The sequence below is a fragment of the Brassica oleracea genome, chromosome C9 (genome assembly GCF_000695525.1).
Source record: "Brassica oleracea var. oleracea cultivar TO1000 chromosome C9, BOL, whole genome shotgun sequence".
Lineage (NCBI taxonomy): Eukaryota > Viridiplantae > Streptophyta > Magnoliopsida > Brassicales > Brassicaceae > Brassica > Brassica oleracea.
Genome location: NC_027756.1, coordinates 49,424,823 through 49,452,199, shown reverse-complemented (window position 1 = coordinate 49,452,199; position 27,377 = coordinate 49,424,823). Strand labels below are relative to the sequence as shown.

Genomic DNA, 27,377 nt, shown 5'->3' with positions numbered 1-27,377 from the left:
TGCATCAAGTTATTATGGATGTTACATCTGATCGTGGGCTTAAGCCCATGAGTCCGTTTAGTCTAGGGTTTTAGATGCGAGATGTTACTATATATATCTTGTATTCGAAGTAACTCTAAACTTGCACTCTGTAAACTCAATATCGCCTCCAATAATAAGATCTCTCTTTGCCCGTGGACGTAGTCAAGTTGGTGAACCACGTTAAATCTCTGTGTCGTTGTTACATCGCTTTTATTCATCTGTTTCCGCATCTGTTCCTTCTCACAATTGTTACAACAGATTAGAATAATACTATTGAAGATACTAGATTTTGTTAACCAGTATAAAAAGTTCACGTCACTAAGCGCTTTCATTTGTTCCAAGTAGACATACAACAAGCAGTTTCCATAGATTACCATAAAAGATCAGCGAAGGAACTTTTGAGAGTTATGTCCAAGGTAAAAGATAAAAACACAAATCACTGTATGAGAGCATGCATGTGATGATCATTATTATTCTGAGTTGCTGAGGTAGGTACTACTACAACTACTACTGCAGTTCTTTCTCTAGTTCATCGAATTCCCATCCATCAACCTCATCTGCAGTGTAATCACGAGCCACTTTACCAAATTCAGATTCAAGCTCCGCTAGCTCAGCTTCATGGTTAAACTCTCGACTCGAACCAGCAGTAGTTGTAGTCGGTGCTGTCTCGCTCACCGCTGGCTTTTGTGTCACAGTAGTAGTAGATTCGAGTGGAGCATCCATGCTACTACTGCTGGGCTTAGGGGCTTTGGGTGATGACGCAACGCTTTTAGGAGATGGAGTCTCTATCTCTAACGTTGGCCTCGCTATGGCTTCAAACTCCTGCCTCAGTTTCTCCATGTCATCAAATAGCTCTTTCACACGCCGGTCGTCCTTCCTGGTAATAATTTTACGAGCTCAGAACTTGATAATAATAATAATATAATTCAAATGTAATGTTCTCACTCACTTTTCCAGTTTGCTTTGGAGGACTTGGAAATGCTCTTTCATGTTATCCACAATGCTGAACGTCGCAATGATCTAATTTTTTTTTCGATAAAACCCTATTAGTGAAAAGAGAAAATTAGAAAGGAAACAAGGCAGCAAATCTCACCTTAGTCTCATAGTCTAGATACTCCTGCTCCAGGCTCTTCCTCGGGTTTGCAACCTGAATGTCCCCCTGATCTGCATTTGGTGGCTTCTCCAACCTATCACCACCACATTCAAAAAAACTGTCACCAACTACTACTAAGAGCCATAACAAGAGCAATTCAATTTCAACAAGAGGCATTTACCCAGGACCAAGATTCTTCAGATTTTCCACATAGTTTTCTATACGGCGTACTAGAGGTGTCACTTCCTTCTGTACAACATGAAGTGTTGAGTTAGCTCTGTCATTTATTAATTAAGTTCTAAGTTTTCCACAATGTACAGAAGGTTACCTTGTACGTTGTGAGTATATTAAAAGCCACATCCGAGAAGTAATCCTCGTGCTTCTCCAATTCGTCCCTAAGACATGCATCCACTATTATTATTCATTGTGTGGTTGGGCAGAAAAGTAAGATATAATTGCGAGGAACAGCTGAGAGTTGATAGAAATACAAAGTCTGTTTATCCTTTGTTTCGGTGTATGAGCATTGAAGAAGCCATGTATCCTCTAGAAAATTAATCCAAGTCTTGATAACTTCTGACTCTTTCTTACAAGCTACAACTGATTTGGAAAGGTCATCCTCCTGCATGCATAATCAAAATTACTTCACGTGGAAATTGTTAACCACGACAGAGAGAGAGAGCTGCTCATCTAAAAGAAAACGCCACCTTTGTTTTCAGGTGAGCGATTATCTGATTGTTGGCTTCACCAAATTGATCTCTCTCCTCTGTTGCATTACGGAACCGAGCTTGAGCAGCAGCTAATGTTATATTAACCTACGTGGAAGAGAAATTCACCAACACACCTTCCTTGCCACAATAATCATATATGCTCAAATGAAATAAAATTGATTCACAAAATCGTTTTATATAAACAAAGCAGATTCAAATTACCTTCTTCAGTTCAGCTTCCAACTCATCTCTTTGTTTCTCAAGCTGTGCAATCTCCGCACTCAATTCCTATTACATAATAATTAATAAGAGAGAATCTCAATACTGTCAGCTGATGAACATACCGAAGTATGCTGCCACCATAAGTGTTTTTTTTTCCCTCTTGCATACCAAAATAACAAATAAAAGTGGGAGAAACAAAACCTTTTCCTTTTCACCGGTTTCATCTGCTTTCACCACGCGAGCTTTGAGTGCCTCTTCTTTCTGAAGTCTGTGAATAGACAATTGGACAATTAATATTTTAATGGTATTTTTATTTCAACAGATTGCGGCATATAAATACAACAAAGACAAGCTTTAACGAAAATCATAATTGTATTGATAGTGCCATAGTTCGAATTTGCTATGCATATAGAACGAAAACGTTTAAAAAAATGTATATGCTTAAGTTCAGCAGAAAATAGCAAGGAACGAATTGCACATTGTCTCGGCAGTATTTACTGAACACGATATAGCGACACAGAGTGTACGTATATACCATATCATACCTTAACTGAACAAAAAACTAAGTCTTAACTGCACGTATAAGGAAGCTAACTGGAGTTGATAATAAGCTTGCTTTACCTGTTTTCGGATATTCGTTTCTCAGCTTTGGAAATCGAATTTGCTAAAGATTCCAATAACACCTTGAGCTTGTCGACCTGGTTCAAATACAAATTATACATTATCTTTCATGGTTAACATTCTTTCTCCCTAACATCCAGAACTCGTGAAATGTAAATGCTGTCACGGAATACAGGAAACTCTTAATAATCCATATCAGCAAGTAGAACAAGATGCTAATTAACAATAGCAAATAATAAAGCTTTACTTTTTGAGCATGTATATCAGGTGAATCACCGTTGCTTAGTTGCCTCTTTCTATTTAACAACGCTTCTAATCTGGAGCAAAGACGAATCTTTGCAAGTGTTTCTTTAAGAGCCTGCAAAACGAGAGAATCTATCACATGGAGCTACCCAAATAAGCTTTATGGAGAGAAGAGAGGATTTGGAGATATTGTACGATCACCTCTATTGTTAATGGAGCGGCTTTAACTTCCTTGTCTTCACTCTCCTGTGGAATTTGAGAGGCGTTCATCTTTTCGAGTTTTTTTCTAAGATCAGAAGCTTCAGCATCAATTCTGAAAACAAAAACTCAATCAACAGTGATGCAAGATGAACAGGGCTCTATGACTCAGTTACCCAATTATAGACAGAAACGAGAGTAAAAGACACCTCAGCATTTCAGCATTAATCTTCAACCCTGTGATAGCGTTTTGGGCAAATTGAATCAATTCGTCCTGCTTAACCTGAACAAGAGCAACCCACAAAACATTGACAAGTAAGCAAGTTAGGAGGAGAAAAAAAAGCCCTTACATTCACATAAATGCTGCGCTTACAAGCACTTCATCTTTGTAACTCGAAAAGACTGTAGCAAGATCCTGCATACTGCTGACTATGGCATCATGAACTTCCTTTCCTCCATTCAGACAAAGCCTGCGAAAACAATGTTAAGCTCTATAAATAAACGCATTTTGTTTGAAGCCAAATATTCGCAATGCAATTTGGAATACCAGCTTACTCACCTGAACATCTCCAGAAGTAGGGTAACTTCCTCATCATGTGGTGGCTCCATAATCTGTAATTGAACAGTCAAACATAGAGTTAATAACACTCAAAGAAGGTACCATATTTTTCATATATCCAAAAGTATAGGTATAATACAATATACAAAACATTTCGGGAACAAGATAAATGACAGGCTCTCTCAACATATAAGAGTCTACTTAATCTGTTTTGTTCTCTACTTTATCTTCATCCAAGCTATATATTGTCTTTCCATTTCAATTATCTCTAATTAACACCGAGAAATCGAATCAACAGTGATGTATCTCAAGCCTTTTACGTTCCTACAACTCCACACTTACAAATGTGTCCAAACTCTTTAATATTTTAGAGAACGAAGACCATTTGTTCTGAATTTATCAGGCTGCCACTAAAAGATCAAGTTTAGGTAGCGAAAGAATACCATGGACAGAACGATGCCCTCCAGAGCTTGACTTTGCAGAAAAACATCACGGAAGTTTAGTGGCTGACCTCCTATATCTGGATCGTAGTACAAAACCTACACATGGAAAGGCATCTTCTGAAAAAATTGTGTTGGAAAAAGTTCATAAATACGGCACATGGAATTAAAAGCAGAATACTCGTAGGAAGAAAGTCAGTTTTATTAACCCTTTAACCAAACCTAACTCACTAAGGATAACAAACATATCTACTTAAAGTAATATTCTTGAGATATTGATATGCAGGATGAGATGATGACATCTTTACAAACTTCTTCCTCTTTAACAAAACCGGCTCGTAAACATATAAGATTCTTAACCCAACACCACTAAGGATCACAAAAAAGGAAAAAAAAAAAGTAATACCCATTCACGCCTCTTAGCTTCATCATAAGCAATTTGTTCCTCAGAAGTCACATCTTTATCCTTGACGGAAGCTCCTCCAGTAGCTTTATCGATCTCCTTAAGCACAGATAACCATCTGGTAATAAGCAACGCTCTTTCATGACCCCTGAAGGAGACCGCAGCTTCCTCCAATCTCTGAATCGTCTGGTTAACACTCTTATACGCCCCAACACGCTGCAAACAGCAACACACTCCAGATTAATTCATGCAAAGTCATATCAAAGTTCAAAATCAAAACTTTGACCTAATCGCAAACAAAGGGAAACCGAATTTAAAAAAAAAAAAAAAAAGGAAAAAGGGGAGAAATTTTACAATGCGGTCTTGGAACAATTTGGCTCCTTCAGCGACGGCTTGGCCAGCCTGCTGAACGACGGAGTCGGCGTAGTTCTTGACGGTTCGTGTGATGTTTTTGCGGTTTCCGACCTCCACCGCCTTGTTAACAGCCGTTCGCAGCCACGACATGGTCTCGTTCTCTAACTAACGGAACAAATCTCCTCTCCTCGGGAAGAAGACAAAATCAATTTCACAGACTCTAAAATCACCGAAATGAAATGAGAAGCTCAGCTCGGTCAATGTATCTACTAATATTTAATTATTTTCTCTCGGATATCCATTAATGTATCCAATTAACACTTGGGTCGGATCTCGGATAGTTAAATCCATGAGAGCGATAAGGCCAATTCAGATTTAAAGGTCCCACCTTTCCACATCAGATTCTCTCCTCTTCTCCGAGAAAGAAGAGAACACTCCTTCTCGTCCAGTATTAGGGTTCAATGTCGGGTCTCCATCGATCATCAAGTTCATCGAAGAACGTCGGAAACTGCCTCCCCTCAAAGGAACTCCTTGACGATCTTTGCAGGTTTATTCCTTTTTTACTAATAGAAAGTGAAGTGATATGTTCGGTACTGATGATTTTCTCGATTGGTTTTTGTCTCAGTCGATTTGTGTTGAATGTACCGGAAGAGGATCAACAGTCATTCGAGAGGATTCTGTTTCTGGTGGAGTATGCTTACTGGTACTATGAAGACAATGCTGTGGAGAATGATCCGTCTCTAAAGTCTCTGTCTTTGAAGGAGTTTACTTCGCTCCGTATCCTTTCCTCTCTCTGTTGTTTCAGTATAAGCTGATTAGTGTGTTTAAATTTGTTCTATGTGGATCTTTTTGCCTTAACGTGAGCTTAGTATTCAACAGCTGTGATGTTTTGAGACCTTATGTATCTAACATTGGTGATATATTCAAAGACTTTACGTCTTACAAGTGTCGAGTTCCTGTCACTGGAGCTATTATTCTTGATGAAACTTATGAACGGGTTAGACCACTCTTGTGATCTTTACAGTTTTTGGATCTTTTCTTGTCATCATCAGTTTACTTGTTAGTTGATGCACTTTTCTCTGTCGTTTTTTCAGTGCTTGTTGGTGAAGGGATGGAAAGGATCAAGCTGGAGCTTTCCCCGTGGGAAGAAGAGTAAGGATGAAGAAGACTATGCCTGTGCTATACGTGAGGTTAGTAACTATTTTACTGCTTCTTGTTTCTTGCGTGATTCATTTGTTATGTTCCTTTGTAGCAGCTTGATAGCAACCACTCATTTATCATAATGGCATCTTAAAGCTCTCTACGGCTATTTCTACTAGTTTAGGTGTAATTGTCCTGCTGATTGGTTGTTTAAACTTGGATCATGGGTTAATGATAAAAAAAGCTGAATGTTTTGTCACACTTGGTCTGGCTGACTTGTATAACTGTTCTTCTATGTGATAAAACACAGGTCTTGGAAGAAACTGGATTTGATGTCTCAAAGCTACTAAAAAAAGAAGAATACATTGAGTTTACATTCAGACAGCAAAGAGTGCGACTTTTCATCGTTGCTGGGGTGGCAGATGATACATCTTTTGCACCACTAACAAAGAAGGAAATCAGCGTATGTAGGATGTGGTTTTGTCTGCGTATGTATGTATTATGGATGAGTCTCTTACTTACGCTCAGTTGTTGTGGAATACTTTGTAGGAGATTGCATGGCATCCGCTTGATCATCTTCAGCCAGCAAGTAATGAGGTGATAACTCATGGAGTTGCTGGTCTCAAGTTGTATATGGTGGCACCTTTTCTTGCGTAAGTAGTTGTGCCTTTTTATTTTGTCCACATAGCTATAATTGGTGCATAGCATTAGAGATTTACGAAAATGTGCAGGTCGTTGAAGTCGTGGATATCAAAGCATCCGGCTCCTCTACCACGTAGACGTGATAAGCCACCTAGAGGTTTGATATAGTCTTTTTTCAATCAGCATCCATAAAAGATAGTTTTTTTTTGTGTGGCAGAGATCTGACTTCATAGGCTTTTGTACAGCACGCTGCGTGTGGAACGCGAAGACTAGTAGTGGTGGAGGAAACGGGACAGCAACGGAAAGTTGCAATAAAAAGCCCGAACTCAACCGTCCTCAAGACACTGAGCCTGGAAACAGTTTCAGAAGCTTCAAGTTCAACACGTCAGCAATCTTGGAATCAGGTTATTCAGCTTGACTAGTCTCAGTCATATATGGGTGGTTGGTATTGGAGGAGCTATGATGCGGTTTGTGTATAGCAAAACCGTTTAGATATGTTCATACGCTTGGACTCTCTCTATTTCTTCGGGGGTATTTGCTGTATGCATCTCGATTCTTTGGATGATGGCTTTAGATGATAAATACTTGTGACGAGCCTAAGGTTAACGGAGTTTCTTATTCGTGTAATCATCTGCTTAACAATTAATACAATTGGTGTTTCTTAATTTGTAGCCCTGACAACATTTATTTCATGTTTATTTTTATCCTTTCAGTTATGTAAATCAAAACGTATGTCGTCTTTTCCACCACATCCAAAAAATGAATTCACCTGGTTTTTTTTTTTTTTGTCACTAGAATTTACCTGGTTAAAGTTCAAGTTACCATGACTATCATAATGATAATCGTCTTTTTACATTGTGTAATTTATCTTCTTAGCTTGAAGGTTTGTGGGTCCAGAAAATGAATTTACCTAGTTAAGAAAGTTACTATAACAATCCTTATGATAATCATCTTTTCATAACTTATAAGTTATCTCTTTAGATTGAAAGGTTGGTGAAAGAAAGGTGGCCTAAATTGGGCAAGGGTGGCCTAAAAATATATATTTGAATGCTATACGAAAACACTGTGGTGACATGTGGCATTTTGTGTTTTACACACTAACTTGTTTCGATTTTAGGTTTGGAGGTTCATCTACACTAGCCGTCACCATTTGTGACTTTGAAGTTTCTCTTTTTTAGAAAAAAAACTGTTCATCCAGCTAATCCTATAAATCAAAGCAAAGGCCCAAACCAGATTGACAAGTTTATCTATAAATAGAAATAGAAATTAAAATCCATTACTCAGAAACTCTTCCCTCTCCTGCTAACGGTAGCTTTGACGCCGTTTATTTTTTCCCGCTTTCACACAAACAGTATGTCCCGTGTGGTAGCAGCAGACGACAACATGTCGTTACCGTTCTTCTCCCCGGAGCCTAACCATCTCTCCACCTTCTCAGCCACTTCTTCTTCTCCAACCTTCGCTCAGCTTTTGAAGAACGTCGGCGACACGACGACGGTTGAGCTCAACGATCATCAGCTTCACGTTGATATGGATCTCGCCTCCCCAAACCAATCCGTACCGTTCCATCTCTCCTTCAACGACCTCACTTACAGCGTCAAAGTCCGCCGCAAGTTCACCTGGAAACGCGCCCCTTCCGCGGATCCCACCGTCGGAGAGAGCCTATTCTCTTCCAAGACGAAGACGCTTCTCAACGGAATCTCCGGCGAGGCTCGAGACGGAGAGATCTTAGCCGTCCTCGGAGCGAGCGGCTCCGGAAAATCGACGCTGATCGACGCCTTAGCGAATCGAATCGCGAAAGGAAGCTTGAAAGGAAACGTGACGCTAAACGGCGAGGTTCTCAACTCGAAGATGCAGAAAGCGATCTCGGCTTACGTGATGCAGGACGATCTCCTCTTCCCGATGCTCACGGTCGAGGAAACGCTGATGTTCGCGGCGGAGTTTCGTCTCCCGAGAAGCCTCTCGAAATCGAAGAAGAGTCTCCGAGTACAAGCTTTGATCGATCAGCTCGGACTTCGAAACGCCGCGAAGACGATCATCGGAGATGAAGGTCACCGTGGGATCTCGGGAGGTGAGAGGAGGAGAGTTTCGATCGGAAACGATATCATCCACGATCCGATTCTGCTTTTCCTCGACGAGCCTACCTCGGGACTTGATTCGACGAGTGCTCTCAGTGTAGTTAAGGTTCTCAAGCGAATCGCGCAGAGCGGGAGTATGGTGATCATGACTCTTCATCAGCCTAGCTATCGTCTCCTTCGCTTGCTCGATAGGCTACTCTTTTTATCCCGTGGACAAACCGTCTTCAGCGGATCGCCCGCGATGCTACCGAGTTTCTTTGCTGAGTTTGGCCACCCGATTCCCGAACGCGAGAATCGAACCGAGTTCGCTTTAGACTTAATCCGAGAGCTCGAAGGATCAGCCGGTGGGACGAGGAGTTTAGTTGAATTCAACAAAGAGTTCAGACTGAGAAAAGCAGAGCCAAGAACTCAGACCGGTCTATCTCTTAAAGAAGCCATCAGCGCTAGCATTTCCAAAGGGAAGCTCGTCTCCGGAGCCACCACGACGAATGCTGGCTCCGGATCGAGCCCTGTTTCCACCATTCCAACGTTTGCGAACCCGTTCTGGGTCGAACTTCTAGTTCTAGCCAAACGTTCCATGACTAACTACCGCAGACAGCCTGAGCTGTTCGGGATACGCTTAGGAGCTGTTCTAGTCACCGGATTCATCTTAGCAACCATGTTTTGGCAGCTTGATAACTCCCCTAAAGGAGTCCAAGAGCGTCTCGGATTCTTCGCGTTCGCGATGTCCACGACGTTCTACACCTGCGCAGACGCTCTGCCCGTTTTCCTCCAAGAACGCTTTATTTTCATGAGAGAAACCGCTTACAACGCTTACAGAAGATCCTCCTACGTGCTTTCTCACTCTCTTGTTGCCCTTCCTTCGTTAATAATCCTCTCGTTAGCTTTCGCAGCGACTACGTTCTGGGCCGTGGGGTTAGATGGAGGCCTCATGGGCTTCCTCTTCTACTTCCTAATAGTCTTGGCAGCTTTCTGGGCAGGAAGCTCCTTCGTCACATTCTTATCAGGCGTTGTCCCGCATGTAATGCTCGGTTACACCATCGTGGTAGCCATCTTAGCCTACTTCTTGCTTTTCAGTGGATTCTTCATCACGCGAGATCGTATCCCTGCCTACTGGATCTGGTTCCATTACATCTCCTTAGTCAAGTACCCTTACGAAGCTGTTCTGATAAATGAATTCAGCGACCCGACAAAGTGTTTTATCAGAGGAGTTCAGATATTCGACAACACCCCTCTCGCGGCTGTGCCTCAGGGGATGAAAGTTAAGCTTCTGTCAACTATGAGCAAGTCGCTTGGTATGAGGATCACGAGCTCCACTTGCTTGACCACAGGGTATGATATTTTGCAGCAGCAAGGCGTTATGGATCTCAGCAAATGGAATTGCTTGTGGATCACGGTCGCTTGGGGGTTCTTCTTCCGAATCTTGTTCTACTTTTCTCTGCTTTTGGGCAGCAAGAACAAGAGGAGGTAAAAACGAAACTATGCTTAATCTATGGACTGATTTGAACTTTGTTTTACTTGTATCCCGTATTTTCCCTTTATTCTTTGTTGTATATCTTTTATTATTCTGTTGGTAAAATTGTTCAAAATACACCATTTGAACATATTCTATGAAGAATCATATGACATGTATGCTGAAAGATTTGCTAAAACCATGGTTAAGGTTTAAGACATGGTCTCATCACTGAAACACATCATCCTCTAAAAAGCTTCATAAACTTGCCTCAGAAATAAGAACTAAATACAAACTGACACAATTCCAAATTCAGCATGATGAACTCTCTCCTAGTTCCCAACACTTTATGCCCTCATTAACAACATCTACTGATTAAACCAGGCAAAATTCCATGGCATGAATCTTTCACATGCCTACACTGGAGAAGCAACAACATCAATCAGAAATATTCTTTTCCTCATGGTGAGATGTACCTTTGAAGTTCAAACTCACATGAAGTGAGAAAAAAAAAAGAGTAACCAAACCAATAGGTCAAAGGTGGTGCAACTTAAGCAGTTTCCAGTAAACCTGGTTCTGACAGCAGATAATCAGTGGCTGTTACAACATTTCAGGCAAGGTTGGTATAGCTTATACTTCAAGTTCCACAAAGATGTGTACTTATTAATCATCTTGGGCGTGCCTAGCACTTAATTGATGACATCATGTTAGAAGAATTCATTATCTGGTGTTATTCCAGATGAAAATGAATGTTCTAAGCCAAAAACAGTCATAGCTCATCCATAGTAGGGGTCATTATCGTCTTAGCAAGCCCAACTTCGAGTACTAGTGCTTTGGCAAAGAGACTCATACATCAAACCTGCATTTTTTGCATGTTTAAAAAGGTGTATGTGGCTGTATTTCAACAAGATGAAAGTGTCTCTTCTAACACCCTAGTCGTTCCTCGCCTCATATCAATTAGATAAGTCACCTTCTACCCAAGCAGCTGAGGATTACTGAGTGTGGACAAGCCTGAAAAATTCCCACATGTATTCACGCCATACCATCTTCCTTCAGTTTTATGTCCATTCACGGACAGTGCTACAACGGAGAGAACAACACTGAAGTCTGAGTAACAGCACGAAAGGCAAAAAAAAAGATCTAGATGACACCAAAAGAGAAGAGCTGTATATACACAGGCAAGCAATGACCACAGTTATCAGCTACTAACTGACCTCAGCCATGGTAAACCACAGAACTTTCGTTTTGTACCTAATTCACTATACTCAAAATCTTCCTGGTCTTAGAAGATTCACGCAAACTGAGTACTAATCTTTCTTCTAAAACCCATCACCACCACCAACCTCATCCTGTCGCCAAATTTCACTCTGCTTTGAATTTTCCTCCTCTTCCATATTCTTACTTCTTCCAGAAGCATTCTCACTCGAATTCTTATTTCTCCCATCAGTCTCCACTAAACTCCCTTGCTCCCCTCTATTTCCAACACCAGTGTTCTGTCCAAATCTCGCAGCGTCAGGGTCATTCTCTACATTAGTAGGTCCACAACCATCATTGCTAAAAGATTGTCTAAAAGAGCTGGTACCACCATCATGTCTATAACCAAACTGTCTCCTCTCAGCATTACCATCACCACCAAACCGTTCAGAATGAATCGTTCCTTCAAAGAAATCATCACTGTAGTCCACCCTCTCTCGAGGATCAAAGTTGTTCAAGTTCCTATGCACAACACGATCATACGGTTTCCTAAAAGAGATGCCATCTCTTCCATAACCCCTCCCCCTTGCATATCCTCTCCCCCTCTCATAACCCCGGCCCCTCGGTCTATGCGAGTAAGGCGGAGAGTTGTGCCTTCTGACAAACCCTTCCCTTGGATAACCAGAATGGTCAGGCGAGCTTAACCTCCCCGTTCTGTAACCTGAGGGTGATCTCCTATGAGAAAAGTCTGTATTCCCGTTGAAATCTTCCTGTGATCTGTTCCTGAAAGACGACGAGGACGGACCAGCTGATCTATCTCTTGATCTAACTGGAGACCGTGAACGATATCCAGGAAAATCCCGTTTGGAGTTGTTTGAGAAATTTGTCCGTCCTCCTCGACCAAAACTACTCCGACCTCGATAGGGACGTGACTGAGTCATAAACATCGGCTCCGTATTGTTGGATTGTCTTTCACCATCTCTAAACCCGTGAAACTCAGATGCTTCCTCTTTGTTTGTTGGTCCTCTTTGAGTATATGAAAAGCTAGTGTTTCTTCTCGTAAAGGAGTGGGGGAAAGTGTCTCCTTCGTCATCTGCAGGCCGTCTCCCTCTATTGGGAAAAGCGCCGCCACCTCGACCCCGGCGAGTGTTTCCATAGCTATTTGACTCAAAATCTGCATTCATTAAGATGAGAGTGAGCAACTTAGAAACAATGATCTTTGTTCTTACATTTGACAAAAGTTAGATATGAGTTTTACTTTTTGTATCCCTTTCATGGAGATTGCTTTCTGTATCATCATCATCAGAGAATCTCCTTTTGTGAGGCATGAAATTTAGCCTGGGGCGTCTTATGGTTTTGCCACGGTAGCTCTCACGCGAGAAACTGCAGGACTCATCACTAGCAAAAGAAAACAATAATGGGAAGTGTAAGTATCATATGGAAGTATAGAGATAAGGAAAGGGAAGAGAAATGTCACCTCCATCTCGAATATTTCCGCTGTCCAAGTGAGAAACCAGGCAATCTATCTCTCTCCACAAAGCTGTCTGAAGCATCTAGTGTCCTGATTCGTCCCGGACTACCTTCACTCAACGCCATAGGAGGATCATCGTCAAAAGTAGACATCTCTGCCTTGTGTGAAACTGGACTGTTGTTATCTAATGTCTCAGGGTTATCACCGTTTCCGCCTGACAGTGTAGACACACCTGACACTCCTTCACTAGCATGAATGATTTGATGAGTTGACTGTTCACCATCCTGAACTATCCCTCCTTCATTATAACCTGTACCACCAAACATTCCACTTTGAATATCTGGAGTAAGCCTCCTAGTTTCCAAATTAGTGCTTGCCATGTCAACTAATTTCAAACATGTAGCATTCTTTAATAGTTTTCATTACCTGTATTAGCAAGAAGTGTAGCTTGACTCTCTTTTTCTTCCACATGGTTAGAAGTTTGATTGTTACTGTCAAATGGAACATCAGCAAGCATGGCAACTGGTCTTTGGACCTTCTCGTCGTCCTCGTATGTACTTCTTTTTCCAACTTGCTTCTTTAGCACTCTATCATTAACACAATCGTGGTCAAACTCGTGACTGGATAACTTTTCCCTTAGCTCCTTACCATATAAGATATTCTTTTCTTCGCCACTTTTAGGAAGTTCATCAGTTCCAGGAGAAACATAGGTCTTGCAATCATCTAGAACTTTATCATTCACACCTGATGCATTGAGGTTATGATCTCCATGACCAGAGCTCTGGCCTGGATTGTCTTGTAATGTAGAGTCAGGGTAACTCTGTACGCCTGGATTTCTCGTCAATCCATTCAAGGACATTAGCGCATTGCCGATGCCACTAGAAGGCATATATTTATCCATCTGATTTGGCGTAAAACTTGTCGGTAAATCAAGGATCTCATCTGATTGCATTAATGGTCTACGGCGATGATTCAACGTTCCATCTTTCCTATTGAAAGCTTCCGATTGAGTGAGGTTATTTGGCTCAGCCTTTACTGATATCGAATCCAAAAGCTTCAAACTACCAGATGCGAGACTGTTTTCTTGTCTGAATCTACCAACAACATCCTGTGATAGCCTGGTCGGATCAACTTGCACACTCTCTTCAGTGACTTCTGACTTCACAGTCCTAAGGTTTACCGAGTTCACATTACCAACAATCATAGCTGGTCTAGAAGTACTTGTACAGGCTGATAGAGAAGGAGATCTGACAATAGGAGGATGTGAACCGAGGCCTAGACTAAGCGAACAAGTGGATTTAACCTCATGATCAGACTGTGTCAAAGTCAATGTAGGAGACTTAACCCCTTCAGAAACAGACTTTGCAATAACATTAGTTGATGTCTCCATGTCAGGGCAACCTGTGTTGTTGCTACTGTTTAAGAACGCACCAGTTGTCTTAACTCTAGTCTTGCGATCAAGAACATCTTCCCAAGCGTCCATGGTAGTATTCAAATCCCAATTTGATCTGTTCACAACATTGTGAATTCCAGAATTGATAAAATCCGGGTCATGAGGGGCACAGACTCCCTTGCTTAACGACAAATCCAGCGCTGTAGGCTCTTCATTGTTTTTAGTTATAGCACCTAGCCACAAGGCAACATTACCCGTACCAGCAGATGCTTGTGTTTGACACTCTTCATTGCCACGTGTCTCCCTAACAATGCCATGGGCCTTATGAACAGTTTTATCTGAGGTCACAAGTACACCAGGGTGTTGTTCAACACCCGAAGGAAGCTTTCTCAGAGAAGTATGGAGTGAACTGCCAGCTATGTCAGAACTAGAAGGGACCTCAGAGGCTACCAAAGGACTGGAGTTAATTGGCTCCTCAACTTTCACTCTAATTTGGTCAGGAACTAAGTTCCCAACACTCTCAGCATTTTTTCCGACAGAAACAGACAACGAAGGGACTGGTTTCCCAATATTGATAATCCTAGATCCCTCGCCAATCATTTTCTGACTGACATGAGTCTTATCAGATGAATCCAAAGCACTCCTAGTATCACCTTTCTCGTTAGCTAGTGGATTATTATCCAAAGGTGCTTCCGGCTGTACAAAGTACTTCCTCTTCTTGATGGGAATAGCAGCATTGAAATCACTGTACCGCCATGTAGGCAGGCTGATCTGAGGCTGAGAGCAATAAGAAAACAACAACATGGTGAGTTTGTACAAGTATTGAATGCATTAATAGTACTAGTGTTTAATTTGGGATAAAACAAAAAAAAAACACCTGTTGGTTTCCAGACATAGCGCTGCGTCGCTCGAAGTAAATGCCCCAAAGCTTGTACCTGTTTAAGGCTTAACTCCACCAAACACTTGCAGATCTGTCTTTTAAATCAATAAAAGTCAAATAGAGTTTTCAGATTAAAAAAAATGAAACATAAACTCTAATTCACGCAACTAGCAGAGTATCTAAACACCACGAAGAATCAACAAACCTTTGATGGAGAAAGAGGACGTGAAGTATTTAGTTATTCCGATGAAAGAAAGATACAGTCACTGACCAGAGAAGAGACGCAAATCCACCGACAAAAAAGAAAGAGACAAGTAGTAGAAGTCTAAGATTATAGGAAGAAAGAGAATAATAGTAATAGTGGGAGGGAGAGAAGGAAGAGGAATCTACCAAAGAGTGATGGAGAGGTCTCTGAGTAGGCAGCGGTTTCCAGGAAAGTACAGCTAATTGCTTCGACAAAGAGATGCGAAGTTTGACAAGGGCCACACACACATAACTTTGCCTTTATTTCATCTCATAGTTTGACCCGTTACTAGGTCATTATTATCGATACGAATTTCTTAGGCGAATTTTCAATCATATAACGTTAAATATTTTTTTTTAAAAATCAATCATATTTGACGCAAAAAAAACATTAAATATATAATTAATTATAAAATAAATAAAATTGAATATAAGTTATAACACATAGTTAACGATTTATTATGCTTTATAGATTTTTATAAAAGAAAAAAACATTTCTTTATCTTTTTAGCCATTTTTAAGATTATGAATACTAGTGATAAATCACCGGAATGTTTTTAATTTTTGGTCTACTTATTCTAAAATATATGGATATTTCTTTATATTGCCTAACTAGCTAAAATAAATTCATGATTTTTTTTAAAATAGTAATCATTCTAGAAGTCTAAATTTTAAATAGTGACCAACTGAATGAAGAAAAATATTAAATTCCTCTTTGTTCCTTAAATATTACGTCATTTAATTTTTTTCATATAATTCTTTTTTCATTCCTATTTTTAAGGAATTATAAAATAAAATTATTTTTAGAAAATTTAGAAAATAATAATATATAACATAATTCCTTTTATTTTTAGTATTTTGTTCATTTTCATTTTTTTCTATTCTGTTATTTTAGTAGTCATCAGTAATAGGTTTATAGCCATAACATAATCTCATGGTTTAGAATGTTTACTCAATAAAGACCAATTAAGATTTTTGAAAAACTATGCTGATTAAATTCAAATATAAAAACAATGATGATGTTAAATACAAAGTACCACTAAGCTACAGGTTAGGTTACAATTGTTAAATAATATTAGTTTTGAATATTTAAGACTTAAATTTTGAAATTTAGTATGAAAGTTAATAAAAAGTTACAAACAAAGAAAATATATTTGGTTAGGGGCCTTTAAAAAGTTTTAGCACTTCCCTAATGGGTGTATAAAAGAAATTGAGAGAATCTTCTCGGGATTTTTTTGGTCTGGTCCAGAGCTCAATATGGCAGAAAAGAAAAAAATAGCATGGAGGGACATATGTAAAACAAAGCAGGAAGGAGGGGGTTGGGTATAAGGCCTCTAAAAGAGGTAAACTTAGTAAGCGGTCTCAAGTTGATACGAAGGATTCTATCTAACAACTCTCTATGGGTAAATTGGATCAAAACATACCTTATCAGGAAGGGTTCTATTCAGATGATAAAGGAAAATACACAAAATGGTTCGTGGATGTGGAGGAAGGTTCTAAAATGTCGAGAGATTGCAAAAACTTTGTATAGAGTGGAGGTGATAAATGGACAAAAAGCTTATTTTCAGTTTGAGACATGGTCTTCTCTGGGCTGTTTACAGGAGCTATTGTGTGGCCGAGGGCACATTGACATGGGTATTCCAGCAAATGCTACTATGGGGACTTCTAGAAATCACAGGAGAAGGATTTCTAGAAGTCCCCATAGAGTTCCTATCTTGATCAGGTTGGAATTGGAAATAGAGAAGTATAAAGTAAATTGGATACAAGAGAAGGACATATCATTGTGGAGAAATGAGAAGGGCAAATACAAAAAGGAGTTTTCTACTCGGGAAACTTGGCTCAATATTAGAGAGAAATATCATCTCTGTTCTTGGCATCCTGCTGTGTGGTTCAAGCATTCAACCCCAAAGTACGCTTTTGTAACTTGGATGGTGATGCATGGAAGATTAACAACGGGAGATCGGATGAGGAGTTGGAATATTAATGATGATGCATCATGTGTGTTGTGCCAAGACCCCTTGGAGACTATTGTTCACTTATTTTTTAAGTGTCCTTACTCAAGAGAAGTATGTGAAGCATTAATGAAAGGGATAATGCAGAGTCAGTTCACAGTGGAATGGAAAAGTATGGTCAGACTCGTTACCGTAAATGCAAATTGGAGCAGAGTAAAACTATTTATTTCTCGCTACATATTGCAGTCTACAATACATGTTATTTGGATGGAAAGGAATAGAAGAAGACATAATGAGCTCTCATCACCAAGTGAATTTCTAATTAAGAGGCTGAATAAGAATATAAGAAACAGATTTACCATTTTGCAGAAGAAGGGAAACAAAGAGTTGATTGGGGGAATGGCCAAACTGATGTTGCAAAGATATGATAGGAGAAGATAGTTTCATAATCTAAAATTAGGCCACACTTGATGAACAAGGTCTTTTTATTTGAATTAAATTTAACATTCGATTAAAAAAAAAGTTTTACCACTGTAATTAAGCTTTGATGGCTACCACATAGAGATGTCAATATGGGCTGAGGGCCAAGGGGGTAGACCCAACTAGGCCCAAGTCGGGGAGGATTTGAACAATGTTTTTATGATCATATATTAGGGGGCTTCACGGATTAAGCCACACGGATTAGCGGGTTAAACAGATTGAACTGTTGTGGATCTGCGGGTTGATCTGCAAATTGTAGCTACACAAGTGTGCTTAAGTTAGGGGCCGGATAGGTAGATTAACTAGGGCTATTTACGTATGTGTTTGCTTTGTGTCTATATAATGGGCCTTATGAGTTGGGCTCGTAGTGGACCGACTTTGACTAGCCTTTTAACTTGTACCAAAAATTGCAAGAGAGAGAATGAAATAGTTGAGCAGTCAGTCAAAGATCTTCCCACATTTAATTCCTACGGTTGAATACTGAAAATATTAAAGAATTTACCAAAGAGAGCCACAGAAAATGAAGAGAGGGAGGAGAACGTGGGACGCGTTACAGTTACAAAATGCCAGAAAATAAAGCGAAGAAAACTTTGTAACAGATAATACGTAACCGGAGAGAGCTTCTTCTTCTGTATCTATCTCTCCACGAGACTCGGTCTCATACTCATATACTCAAAAAGCGTCTATAAAAATTATATTTGCAACTATTCTGTATTCGCGGAAATAACTAAAGAGATGGCTTGCATGAAACTTGGTTCCAAATCTGAAGTCTTTCATCTAAGTGGTCACACATGGTTAGTCCTCTTCTCCTTATTCAGTGTGTTCTTAACTAAATAATTAATCAAAAATTTTGTAATCTGATCAGGGTTTGCTCAACTGGTCTTAAACCCGACGTGGTGATCCAAGTACAAGACCAAACCTTCCATCTCCACAAGTTTCCGTTGCTGTCAAGAAGCGGATACCTAGAAGCTCTTTTCAGCAAAGCCTCCGAGACAGCATCTCATCACGCTCAGCTCCACGACATTCCCGGTGGACCAGACACGTTCCTCCACGTGGCCAACTTCTGTTACGGCGTGAAAATCGAAGTCACGGCCGAAAACGTCGTAACCCTCAGATGCGCAGCGGAGTATCTCCAAATGAGCGAAAACTACGGAAACGCAAACCTCATCTACCTCACCGAGAGTTTCCTAAACGACGACGTTTGCACAAACTGGGAAGATTCCATCAGAGCCTTGGAAAGCTGCGAGAAAAAGCTCCTACCTATCGCTGAAGAGCTTGGCATTGTCTCTAGGTGCATTTCTTCTTTAGCCGTCAAGGCTTCTTACGCAGAGGACAAAAGTTTATTCAACTGGCCAATCTCAGCACCAGAAACAACCACTACTACATTATGGAATGGTATACAAACTAAGTCCACGAGTGGTAGTAACTGGTGGTTCAACGATGTCTCATCGTTCCTCGACTTCCCAATCTACAAAAGGTTCATTCAAACCGTTGCGTCAAGAGGCGTGAAGGCTGATTTAATAGCAGCGTCCGTCACGCATTACGCGAAACGGAACCTTCCTTTGCTCGGTTGTTCTAGGCACTGTGGTTCATCGTCTTCAGAGGAAGGTACTAACTACGGTGATGACATTTACTACTCTCACGACGATCAACGAAGTCTACTCGAAGAAATCGTGGAGCTGTTACCTAGCGAAAAACGCGTTGCTTCGACGAGGTTCTTGCTCAGGCTTCTTAGGACATCGATGGTTCTGCACGCTAGTGCGGTCACTCAAGATAGTCTCGAGAGGAAGATCGGTGTGCAGTTGGATGAAGCTGGTTTAGAAGATTTGTTGATACCAAACATGGGATACTCAGCTGAAACACTCTATGATATTGACTCTGTCCAGAGGATTCTTGATCACTTCATGTTGACGTTTGATTCTTCTTCAAGGTGTTACAATAACGTAGAGGAGAAGCAACTGATGGGAGACTCTGATCATCCTCTTAGGGCTATGACGAAGGTTGCTAGTCTGATAGATGGCTACTTAGCTGAGGTGGGATCTGATGAGAACTTGAAACTATTGAAGTTTCAAGCACTTGGTGCTTTGATCCCTGAAGATGTGAGGCCAATGGATGATGGTATCTACCGTGCTATTGATATATACATCAAGGTAAACAAAACCTTATTATATATTTATATGTTGCTTGATAGCAAGACCATTTTTATCATGTGACAGTGGAGTGGTCGGAATAGAACCTGAGTCTAAAAGTAAAAGAAATTAAGAATTTTTTAAAATAAATATATATATTAGTTTCTACAATCTTATTTTTTTTAGATATAATTATATATTTAAGATTTATAATTTCAAAGAAACATTGAACATATATAAATAAAAGCTATTAATTTTTAAAACTATAAAATTATTCTGTTATTAAATATACACTTGAACATGGTCTAGAAATAATCGGCACTGCTGGCTAGTATCAAATGAATCTTTTTTTAATTTATTATTTATTTATCAAATGGTTCTTGTAAATTTCTCTATGGTGTATGTAACTTTTTGGACCTGTACAGGCACATCCATGGCTGACAGAATATGAGAGGGAGCAACTGTGTCTTCTAATGAACTGCCAGAAACTGTCGTTGGAGGCATGCACACACGCTGCGCAAAACGAGCGTTTACCTGTACGAGTCATAGTACAAGTCCTGTTCTTTGAACAAATGCGGCTTAGGACATCTATAGCAGAATTGGACATGGACACAAACAGCAGCAATGAAGAGACAACCGGCAAGAATCCGGAATTAGAAGGAGGCAGCAAAACTAAAGGAAATGCCAAGATGGGGATTAAGGAGATGAAGGAACGTGTTTACGAGCTTGAAAAAGAATGTACGAGCATGAAGCAAGATCTTTATAAGCTTGTGAAGCCTAAAGAAGAACGCAACTTCTTCTCAAAGATATTTGGATCGAGGTCTAAGACTAAGACTTCACCATGCGGTGGAAAAGGTAAAGGAGGAGAGGAAGACACTCTATTGATGATTCGTGAAACCAAAAACTGATGGGGGAGAGTGGCAACTAATAACGAGTGTTGTATGGTCTTTAGACGTACTTACTTTGGTTCCATTTTATATGCTTCGTGTTGGACATTTAGTGACTCAAACACAGAATTTTGATTTTAAAAATATTTTATATTTCTTCAATGCGAATGTTACACAAAACGTAATTGTAAGGTGGTAGCCAGGGTTTACCCCAAAAATACAATTTATCTTCAGTTATATTAGTGAAATTCTCTTAACATTATGCAAATAGAACAGTCAAATGTAAATCTTTAATTATGAAGTAGTTTAGTGGTACGATTTGATATAATTAGAAGTAACTGACATGAATTCTTAGGACATCTGCATAGGAATTTCTAATTAAAAATATTAATATTTGAAACTTTGACATAGATCTCTTAAGCTTTTGAATTTTTTTTTTAAAAAACTTTTATTGGTGAAAGTTTCTAATCGATGGATTTTGGATGTGGATGCCTTCAAAAAACAGTTAAAACTATCGATTATAAAATCATCTTGAAAAAATTTTAATAATTTCTTATTCACAAATCAGTGGAAAATATCCTACTGCAAGGATAATAACAATCCGGTAATTCTGCAAATTTTTATTAAACAAAATCGATGTAGTTTATTACCATTCATCCAGAAACAGCACGTTGTTAGCTTATAAAACGTATAAACGGCACGCGTTCAACTCAATACTAGGAACAAGTATAAACCCTGTGATCTCACTGAGCAGAGAGGGAAAAAGAGAGGCCCCGTCTTGTTCACCGTTCATCTCCAAATAGAAATCAAAATGATGCGAAGCGTTGACGTCCACGTTAAAACCCTAACCCCTTCCGTCCGTACACTCCTCTCCTCGATCTTCACCCCTAAGCAGAAACCGCCGTCGCTTCCGCTCCCGTTGTACTACTCCTCGCGGTCGTCGTCGCCACACGCTGCCTCTCGTGTCTTCTCCAATGCCGTAGCTTTCTCCAGTTCTCCGATTCGCGGTTTTCATGGGGTACGAAGCTTCGGGACCCTCTTCACCGTGAGGGCCTTTTCTTCCTCCACAGCCGCTTCGCTTCAGCCGCAGCAGAATCAGAATCAGAATCAGAATCAGCCTGAGGAGGGTAGTGAAAAGGTTCCGACTTTGGAGGTTGCTGATGGGAATCACGGCGGATTAGAGGAGGAGACGAAGCTTTCTCTTCCTGTGCGAGCTTATTTCTTCTCCACTAGGTATCGTTTTATGTCACTCTGTATTGGAATCAGGATCGGGTTAAGCGTTTGATATCTAAACTAGAATTGATTATGAGTGATTTATATAGTTGAAAGTTGAAACCTTTTTTGATGATTGAAGTTGTTTTTGTGTGGATGTGATTGTGTGTGCAGCGTTGATTTGAAAGGCTTAGTTGAGCAGAACAAGCACAACTTCATCCCACCCACTTCGCGTATGACTAACTATGTTGTTCTTAAGTTCGGCAATCACACTGATCCCACTGTAAGTTCAATCACTTCAGCTTTAGAGCTGAGGTACTTTAGGTTTACTTACAGTTTGGCTGGAAATTAGTACACTTTTAGTATGTTTTGATTGAGTGATTCATTGGATTACTTATCACAGTGAAGGTTTGATGTTGTTGATTCAGGGTACTGGTGGTTGCATTAGTGGGAGCGAGTGCATTTACATGGTGGTATTCCAGTATGGGTCGATTGTCTTGTTTAATGTACGGGAGCACGAGGTTGATGAGTATCTTAAAGTGGTGGAGAGGCATTCTTCTGGTTTGCTCTCTGAGATGAGAAAAGATGGTGAGTTCCACTTTCTTTCCTTTTTTGGTTAGCTGCTAAAAATTTATAGAATGGTGTTGTGTTGTAACTTCGATATCTTTGTTTCTGTAAAACTGCAGAGTATGAAGTGAGAGAGAATCCAGATCTGAACACCTGGATGCAAGGAGGACTGGATTACATCATGTTGCAGTTCTTGAACATTGATGGCATCAGAACCATCGGGAGTGTTCTTGGCCAGAGCATAGCTCTGGATTACTATGGCCGGCAGGTAACGATGTCAGATCCTCCTTATACATACTCCGGGATGTGAAAAATGATGTCGTGGGTGATCAATTTTGTTTCTGTTAGGTTGATGGTATGGTAGCAGAGTTTACTGACATAAACCGTGGGATGGAGAAAACAGGAACGTTCACAATGGACAGGAAGAAGCTGTTCCAGTTGGTTGGAAAGGCTAATTCTAATCTGGCTGATGTGATTCTGAAGCTTGGTCTTTTTGAAAGGTAAGTGAGATGAAAGAATCGATGCCTACGTTGATGACTAGTTTTGTTGGTGATTCTGACTGGCTCACTCATGTTTTTTGGGGGAAAATGCAGGTCAGATATAGCTTGGAAGGATGCGAAATACGCTCAGATATGGGAGTATCTTAGGGATGAATTTGAATTGACACAGAGATTCGCAAGCCTTGATTTTAAGCTCAAGTTTGTAGAGGTATATACAGAGTCTTTCCCATGATATGTCTTGTCATTTTGTGGAAACTTGACTAACCTTCTTTATGTTTACTTTGGGGGAATTTGCAGCACAACATTCGTTTCCTTCAGGAGATACTTCAGAACAGGAAATCAGATTTTCTGGAGTGGCTAATCATTATCCTGATCAGTGCTGAAATCGCCATTTCATTGTACGACATGGTCCGGAGATCCTTGTGATTGTGACCATCCTCCTCCTCTGCTATTCTTAAAACTTATTCTTACTTGTAGTGACAAGTAAACACTCTCTTTTGTTTTCACTCTGTAAAGTGATAGGAAAGCTCATAAAATCATAAGTTTAGGAATGAGTTTCGTACTATGCTCCTTGTTCACTGCTTATCTGCAGTCAAACAAAAGTTGTTTTATGCATCTTTTGAAGTTGATTTTTTCAAAGTTGAAAGTATTTACACAGCCTTTTGTGTCCAAAAGCTTATTTCTTTTGGACAAGAATGCCCATAAGATGTTTGAAAAGTGACCAACTTGAGTCCATGCAAAATAATTCAAAGATAAAACCAAATGCCAATCACCAATAAACTGGAGTCCATGCAAAATAATTCAAAGATAAAACCAAATGTCAATCACCAATAAAAGCCCCCCCAACCCCTCAATAATAAAAATAGGTCTCAAATTTGTTGAAATGGGCACATGATGCCCTTCACAACTCCTTAAGATAAAAAAAAAACATATGAAACTAGAAAAGGTTTCGATAGGAATAGGGAGAAAGATGTTTGGAGGAGGATTTGTGACTGGGAATGAATTTTCGAGCCCAAACATGTTTTCCATTGATGATGTATCTGGTCCTGTAGACACCTTCGATTAGAATATCTGGAACTCTGGAGGCAGAACTTAACACCATCGTTGCATATAGCGTTTGTGCATTCACTCCCGCTCCACCCATATGTATCGCTTCTACAATTTCCCCAAATCTCCTTCAACACCAACACCAAAAAGATAAGAATTACTACCGTGAAAACCTTCAACCACATGCATGCATGGCCGTGCCAAACCATTCCAGCCAGAGTAGTTAAAATATATAGATTTATAAGTAGGTGTTTTGCCCAAAATTCTTTTATAGATATTTATTAATAAATGTATGATTACTTTAAAGATCAAACAATTTAGATAAAATAAATAAATTTATACTGTTTGATGAGTCTTTCAATTTCTTAAATTTTAACTTTTATTTATTTAAAAACATTATTTTGGATAACAACATTAATAGTTTTTATTTTAAAATATGGTTATCTTTAACCAGCTTTTTAATTATAATAATTTATAAACATTTCTTTAATTAAATAAAAATATATAATTTTTGATATAAAGTGATGTTATCAAACCACATTTTTGGAGTTACCAAACCTACAAAATCTCAAAATAAATCAAAAGCACAAGAATGTTAAACCGAACACAACTTTACATATTATATTAATCAAAGTAAATAAAAATATTGATATATGTATAATTATATTGTGAAATATCTCCAATAATAACTGAACAAACACTCAAACAGACCAACCTTGTTGACAAACAAAACATTAATATGTAATGTATAAAATTAGAACATTTCCTATCTATTGCTATTTTCATTTCTAAATGCTATAATAGAAAAAAATAAGCTATAGTTAATCTATATATTTTTACTTTGAAACAGAAATTTCAATTTCCTATAAAATAATATTTTTTATTATAAAATCATAATTTGTTATTTTCAAAGTTTAACTTTCAAACTTTAATAATTACAAATAAAACAAACCATTTTGGAAAATACAGTTTTTATAAATAAAAAATAGAATCACAATTTTCTTTACATAATAGTCTTTAAAGATAAATTAATTTAAACAAAGTCATAATTCTGTGAAACTCTTGAAAAAAAATTATAATTAAATAGATTTAATTTATTTTTTATAAATATAAGTTGCTTGTTGTAAATAAAAAATTAATATTTTGAATATATTCTCTGTTGGAGGCAGGTATTTTGAAAATATTTTAAAAAGATAATTCCATTCCTAAAAAAATATATAAAAACAATAAAAATAATTAGATATTAAAATTTTCAATTAAAATAACAAATAAATGTTATTCTTGCAACAGAACAATAAGAATAAAAAGAAAATGCCACAAAAAATTACTTTAACAAACAAATGTAAATCAAATTTATTGTTATTGCTTATATACCTCATTAATAAATTTATAATTTATAAAAATATCTCATGACATATTACGTTTAAAAAAATAAAAATATTTTTTTATAAAACTATTTTTAATATTTTAGTATAATGATAAATCTAATTATTATATGTGTATATAATACTAATAAAAATAGAAAATAAGAAAGATGTAGATAAAAATAAATAAATACATGGAATTATAGTTTTTTTTTCAAACACGTTTTCCATTTATTTTTGAGATAATTTTTATAATATTAATTTGTAATCAATTAAATAATGAATTGTATAATTATTTATTAAAGATATTAAATTTTTAATCAGTCTAATTAAAATTATTTATTAAAATGATGATTCAACCTAGAATCATGGAGAACATGACAAATAATCAAATTCAATTCTCAAATAATAATACGGATAATTGCACTACACTGTTATTTAGAAAAAAATGGCACTGCCTTGGCCTTGCATGCATGCATTGGCTTATATAACAGATGAAATACCTGGTGAAGTAGGCATACACTTCTGCTTTGGAAATTGGGTATCCTCTAGAAAATGTGAGGAAGATAGTCCTATTATCTGCGTTTGCACGACGACTTGAGAACCGGCGAGTTCTTGATCCACCATTTTGAACAGCACTGCTAAATCCCAGCTGGCTCATCTCCGCCATCGCCTTTTCCCTCTTTTCAATCTCCCTGTTGTACATCTCAGCACGCACGCATATATCCTCAAAAGCTCGGACGCATACACGCGTCAGATGCTTCTTCATCTCAAAGAGAATGTTTTCACGGTTGTTGTGGACGAATATGAGAGTTAAGTACCCTCTTGTGACACCCGTGATGTAAGGTATCTCTGGGGAGAGGATGCTTCTCCTCAAGTGGGTCACGAATGCTGGAAAATCGTCGAAGGACAAGCACCTCATGCACGTCACGACTTCGTCAGCTACCATGTTGACGACAGCGTCCGGTAAAGAGGCAAAATCCGCTATCAAATTTCTCAGGAAAGGAGCAATCGTCTCGAGATAGAGGAGAAAGCTCATAACTTGATAGGACTGGCGAATGTCACGTCTTAGAGTTATGACAAGACGAGAGAAAAGTGCTCTGTCATACAAGTGAAAAGTATTGAACTCTTCTCTCGTGATGGATATTGTGGATGAAGAATCCATTGATTACTTTTCTTCTTTTTGTTTAGACAACAAGCGGATATGAGTTCACTTTGGGTGGTATAAGAGATGAAAATATAAGAATTTATATAGTGAAATGGTGAATATATATCCTCATTTTCTTTATGAAGAGTCTTCTCATGAACCAAATATATTCTTTGGCTTTCTAAAAATCATCTCTTGTTTCCTTTTTTTATTACTTTTTATATTCACTGGGGTTAAACCCGCAAGTGAAATAGCAATAGAAAAATGTCTTAATTTTTAATATATGTGAAAATATTTAGTTTACTTTCATTTAAAATATTTTTTTTTTATTTTTATTAGAAATAACATGTTCGTATAATTAATAAAAATAATAATTAGTGGAATTATTTTTATTATAAAAGTAAGTAAAATAAAATTATTCAGAATTATGGTCAAAATTCAATAGATAAAATTTTGAGTATTTATTCTCTCATAGATTGGTAAGGGATAGCTGTTTAACTTGCTCAATCTTGGTTAAAATTGAGTAGAACTTTGTTTTGAATGCACTACTTTTTTTTTAAATCTATTGATTTATAAATGCGAAAGCAAATCAATGTAAATTTTGTTTTTTTCAAAATTAGCTAGATAACATACCAATTTAATATAAATCATTACTATTTAAAAATATACGTACTTATCAGAACTTTTATCAAATAAACTATATCATCCAAAATTTTATTGACTTAGAAATGCGAAAGTCA

General features: G+C 38.4%; 7 protein-coding genes across 11 annotated transcripts; 4 read left to right on the top strand and 3 right to left on the bottom strand.

The window, feature by feature from the left end:
* Nucleotides 1-313: 313 nt before the first annotated feature.
* Nucleotides 314-5,110, bottom strand: LOC106319369 (myosin-11). Its single transcript, XM_013757676.1, has 18 exons — nucleotides 4,862-5,110; nucleotides 4,511-4,723; nucleotides 4,108-4,203; nucleotides 3,665-3,717; nucleotides 3,479-3,575; nucleotides 3,315-3,388; nucleotides 3,109-3,220; nucleotides 2,912-3,022; nucleotides 2,665-2,741; nucleotides 2,245-2,311; nucleotides 2,044-2,109; nucleotides 1,819-1,926; nucleotides 1,603-1,733; nucleotides 1,443-1,509; nucleotides 1,296-1,363; nucleotides 1,115-1,208; nucleotides 971-1,041; nucleotides 314-898 (listed from the first exon to the last, which is right to left on the bottom strand). The coding sequence occupies exons 1-18, from the start codon at nucleotides 5,009-5,011 to the stop codon at nucleotides 529-531; spliced, it is 2,025 nt and encodes a 674-aa protein (XP_013613130.1). The 5' UTR covers nucleotides 5,012-5,110; the 3' UTR covers nucleotides 314-528.
* A 142-nt stretch (nucleotides 5,111-5,252) lies between these two features.
* Nucleotides 5,253-7,418, top strand: LOC106315869 (mRNA-decapping enzyme subunit 2). The gene is made up of 8 exons (XM_013753697.1): nucleotides 5,253-5,408; nucleotides 5,487-5,638; nucleotides 5,731-5,858; nucleotides 5,956-6,051; nucleotides 6,312-6,464; nucleotides 6,551-6,654; nucleotides 6,733-6,800; nucleotides 6,889-7,418. The coding sequence occupies exons 1-8, from the start codon at nucleotides 5,323-5,325 to the stop codon at nucleotides 7,059-7,061; spliced, it is 960 nt and encodes a 319-aa protein (XP_013609151.1). The 5' UTR covers nucleotides 5,253-5,322; the 3' UTR covers nucleotides 7,062-7,418.
* Nucleotides 7,419-7,853: 435 nt separating this feature from the next.
* Nucleotides 7,854-10,686, top strand: LOC106318154 (ABC transporter G family member 6). Its single transcript, XM_013756021.1, has one exon. The coding sequence runs from the start codon at nucleotides 7,997-7,999 to the stop codon at nucleotides 10,187-10,189; it is 2,193 nt and encodes a 730-aa protein (XP_013611475.1). The 5' UTR covers nucleotides 7,854-7,996; the 3' UTR covers nucleotides 10,190-10,686.
* On the bottom strand, nucleotides 10,608-15,597 carry LOC106318152. 5 transcript variants are annotated; one of them, XR_001265302.1, is made up of 8 exons: nucleotides 15,500-15,597; nucleotides 15,315-15,375; nucleotides 15,107-15,204; nucleotides 13,263-15,006; nucleotides 12,843-13,146; nucleotides 12,624-12,763; nucleotides 11,142-12,539; nucleotides 10,608-11,030 (listed from the first exon to the last, which is right to left on the bottom strand). XR_001265302.1 is itself a non-coding variant. In XM_013756018.1 (7 exons), the coding sequence occupies exons 3-7, from the start codon at nucleotides 15,122-15,124 to the stop codon at nucleotides 11,491-11,493; spliced, it is 3,255 nt and encodes a 1,084-aa protein (XP_013611472.1). In that variant the 5' UTR covers nucleotides 15,125-15,204; nucleotides 15,315-15,375; nucleotides 15,500-15,597; the 3' UTR covers nucleotides 10,608-11,490. The 5 variants fall into 5 exon arrangements, 3 of the variants coding, with proteins under 3 accessions (XP_013611472.1, XP_013611474.1, XP_013611473.1); XR_001265303.1 differs by having other exon boundaries at nucleotides 10,608-11,251; nucleotides 11,386-12,539; XM_013756018.1 differs by having other exon boundaries at nucleotides 10,608-12,539.
* Nucleotides 15,598-18,396: 2,799 nt separating this feature from the next.
* LOC106316962 (putative BTB/POZ domain-containing protein At5g13600) lies at nucleotides 18,397-20,921 on the top strand. The gene is made up of 3 exons (XM_013754828.1): nucleotides 18,397-18,578; nucleotides 18,650-19,934; nucleotides 20,339-20,921. The coding sequence occupies exons 1-3, from the start codon at nucleotides 18,520-18,522 to the stop codon at nucleotides 20,819-20,821; spliced, it is 1,827 nt and encodes a 608-aa protein (XP_013610282.1). The 5' UTR covers nucleotides 18,397-18,519; the 3' UTR covers nucleotides 20,822-20,921.
* Nucleotides 20,922-21,548: 627 nt separating this feature from the next.
* LOC106315555 lies at nucleotides 21,549-23,708 on the top strand. Its single transcript, XM_013753318.1, has 7 exons — nucleotides 21,549-22,033; nucleotides 22,187-22,295; nucleotides 22,441-22,600; nucleotides 22,699-22,847; nucleotides 22,928-23,079; nucleotides 23,173-23,287; nucleotides 23,377-23,708. The coding sequence occupies exons 1-7, from the start codon at nucleotides 21,612-21,614 to the stop codon at nucleotides 23,503-23,505; spliced, it is 1,236 nt and encodes a 411-aa protein (XP_013608772.1). The 5' UTR covers nucleotides 21,549-21,611; the 3' UTR covers nucleotides 23,506-23,708.
* Nucleotides 23,709-23,872: 164 nt separating this feature from the next.
* LOC106317484 lies at nucleotides 23,873-26,670 on the bottom strand. Its single transcript, XM_013755295.1, has 2 exons — nucleotides 25,994-26,670; nucleotides 23,873-24,254 (listed from the first exon to the last, which is right to left on the bottom strand). The coding sequence occupies exons 1-2, from the start codon at nucleotides 26,653-26,655 to the stop codon at nucleotides 24,017-24,019; spliced, it is 900 nt and encodes a 299-aa protein (XP_013610749.1). The 5' UTR covers nucleotides 26,656-26,670; the 3' UTR covers nucleotides 23,873-24,016.
* Nucleotides 26,671-27,377: the final 707 nt, after the last annotated feature.

Coding starts and splice junctions, on each gene's coding strand:
- LOC106319369 (XM_013757676.1), bottom strand. CDS start 5,011: ATGTCGTGGCTGCGAACGGCTGTTAACAAGGCGGTGGAGGTCGGAAAC. Junction 3,576..3,664: donor CTACTTCTGGAGATGTTCAG/GTGAGTAAGCTG, acceptor TTGTTTTCGCAG/GCTTTGTCTGAATGGAGGAA. Junction 1,042..1,114: donor ATCTAGACTATGAGACTAAG/GTGAGATTTGCT, acceptor AAAAAAAATTAG/ATCATTGCGACGTTCAGCAT.
- LOC106315869 (XM_013753697.1), top strand. CDS start 5,323: ATGTCGGGTCTCCATCGATCATCAAGTTCATCGAAGAACGTCGGAAAC. Junction 6,465..6,550: donor TAACAAAGAAGGAAATCAGC/GTATGTAGGATG, acceptor AATACTTTGTAG/GAGATTGCATGGCATCCGCT. Junction 6,801..6,888: donor ACGTGATAAGCCACCTAGAG/GTTTGATATAGT, acceptor GCTTTTGTACAG/CACGCTGCGTGTGGAACGCG.
- LOC106318154 (XM_013756021.1), top strand. CDS start 7,997: ATGTCCCGTGTGGTAGCAGCAGACGACAACATGTCGTTACCGTTCTTC.
- LOC106318152 (XM_013756018.1), bottom strand. Junction 13,147..13,262: donor TACACTTCTTGCTAATACAG/GTAATGAAAACT, acceptor TTGGTGGTACAG/GTTATAATGAAGGAGGGATA. Junction 12,764..12,842: donor CGGAAATATTCGAGATGGAG/GTGACATTTCTC, acceptor TTCTTTTGCTAG/TGATGAGTCCTGCAGTTTCT.
- LOC106316962 (XM_013754828.1), top strand. CDS start 18,520: ATGGCTTGCATGAAACTTGGTTCCAAATCTGAAGTCTTTCATCTAAGT. Junction 18,579..18,649: donor CATCTAAGTGGTCACACATG/GTTAGTCCTCTT, acceptor TAATCTGATCAG/GGTTTGCTCAACTGGTCTTA. Junction 19,935..20,338: donor CTATTGATATATACATCAAG/GTAAACAAAACC, acceptor GGACCTGTACAG/GCACATCCATGGCTGACAGA.
- LOC106315555 (XM_013753318.1), top strand. CDS start 21,612: ATGATGCGAAGCGTTGACGTCCACGTTAAAACCCTAACCCCTTCCGTC. Junction 22,296..22,440: donor GCAATCACACTGATCCCACT/GTAAGTTCAATC, acceptor TTGTTGATTCAG/GGTACTGGTGGTTGCATTAG. Junction 23,288..23,376: donor TTAAGCTCAAGTTTGTAGAG/GTATATACAGAG, acceptor GGGAATTTGCAG/CACAACATTCGTTTCCTTCA.
- LOC106317484 (XM_013755295.1), bottom strand. CDS start 26,655: ATGGATTCTTCATCCACAATATCCATCACGAGAGAAGAGTTCAATACT. Junction 24,255..25,993: donor GTGTATGCCTACTTCACCAG/GTATTTCATCTG, acceptor TTGGTGTTGAAG/GAGATTTGGGGAAATTGTAG.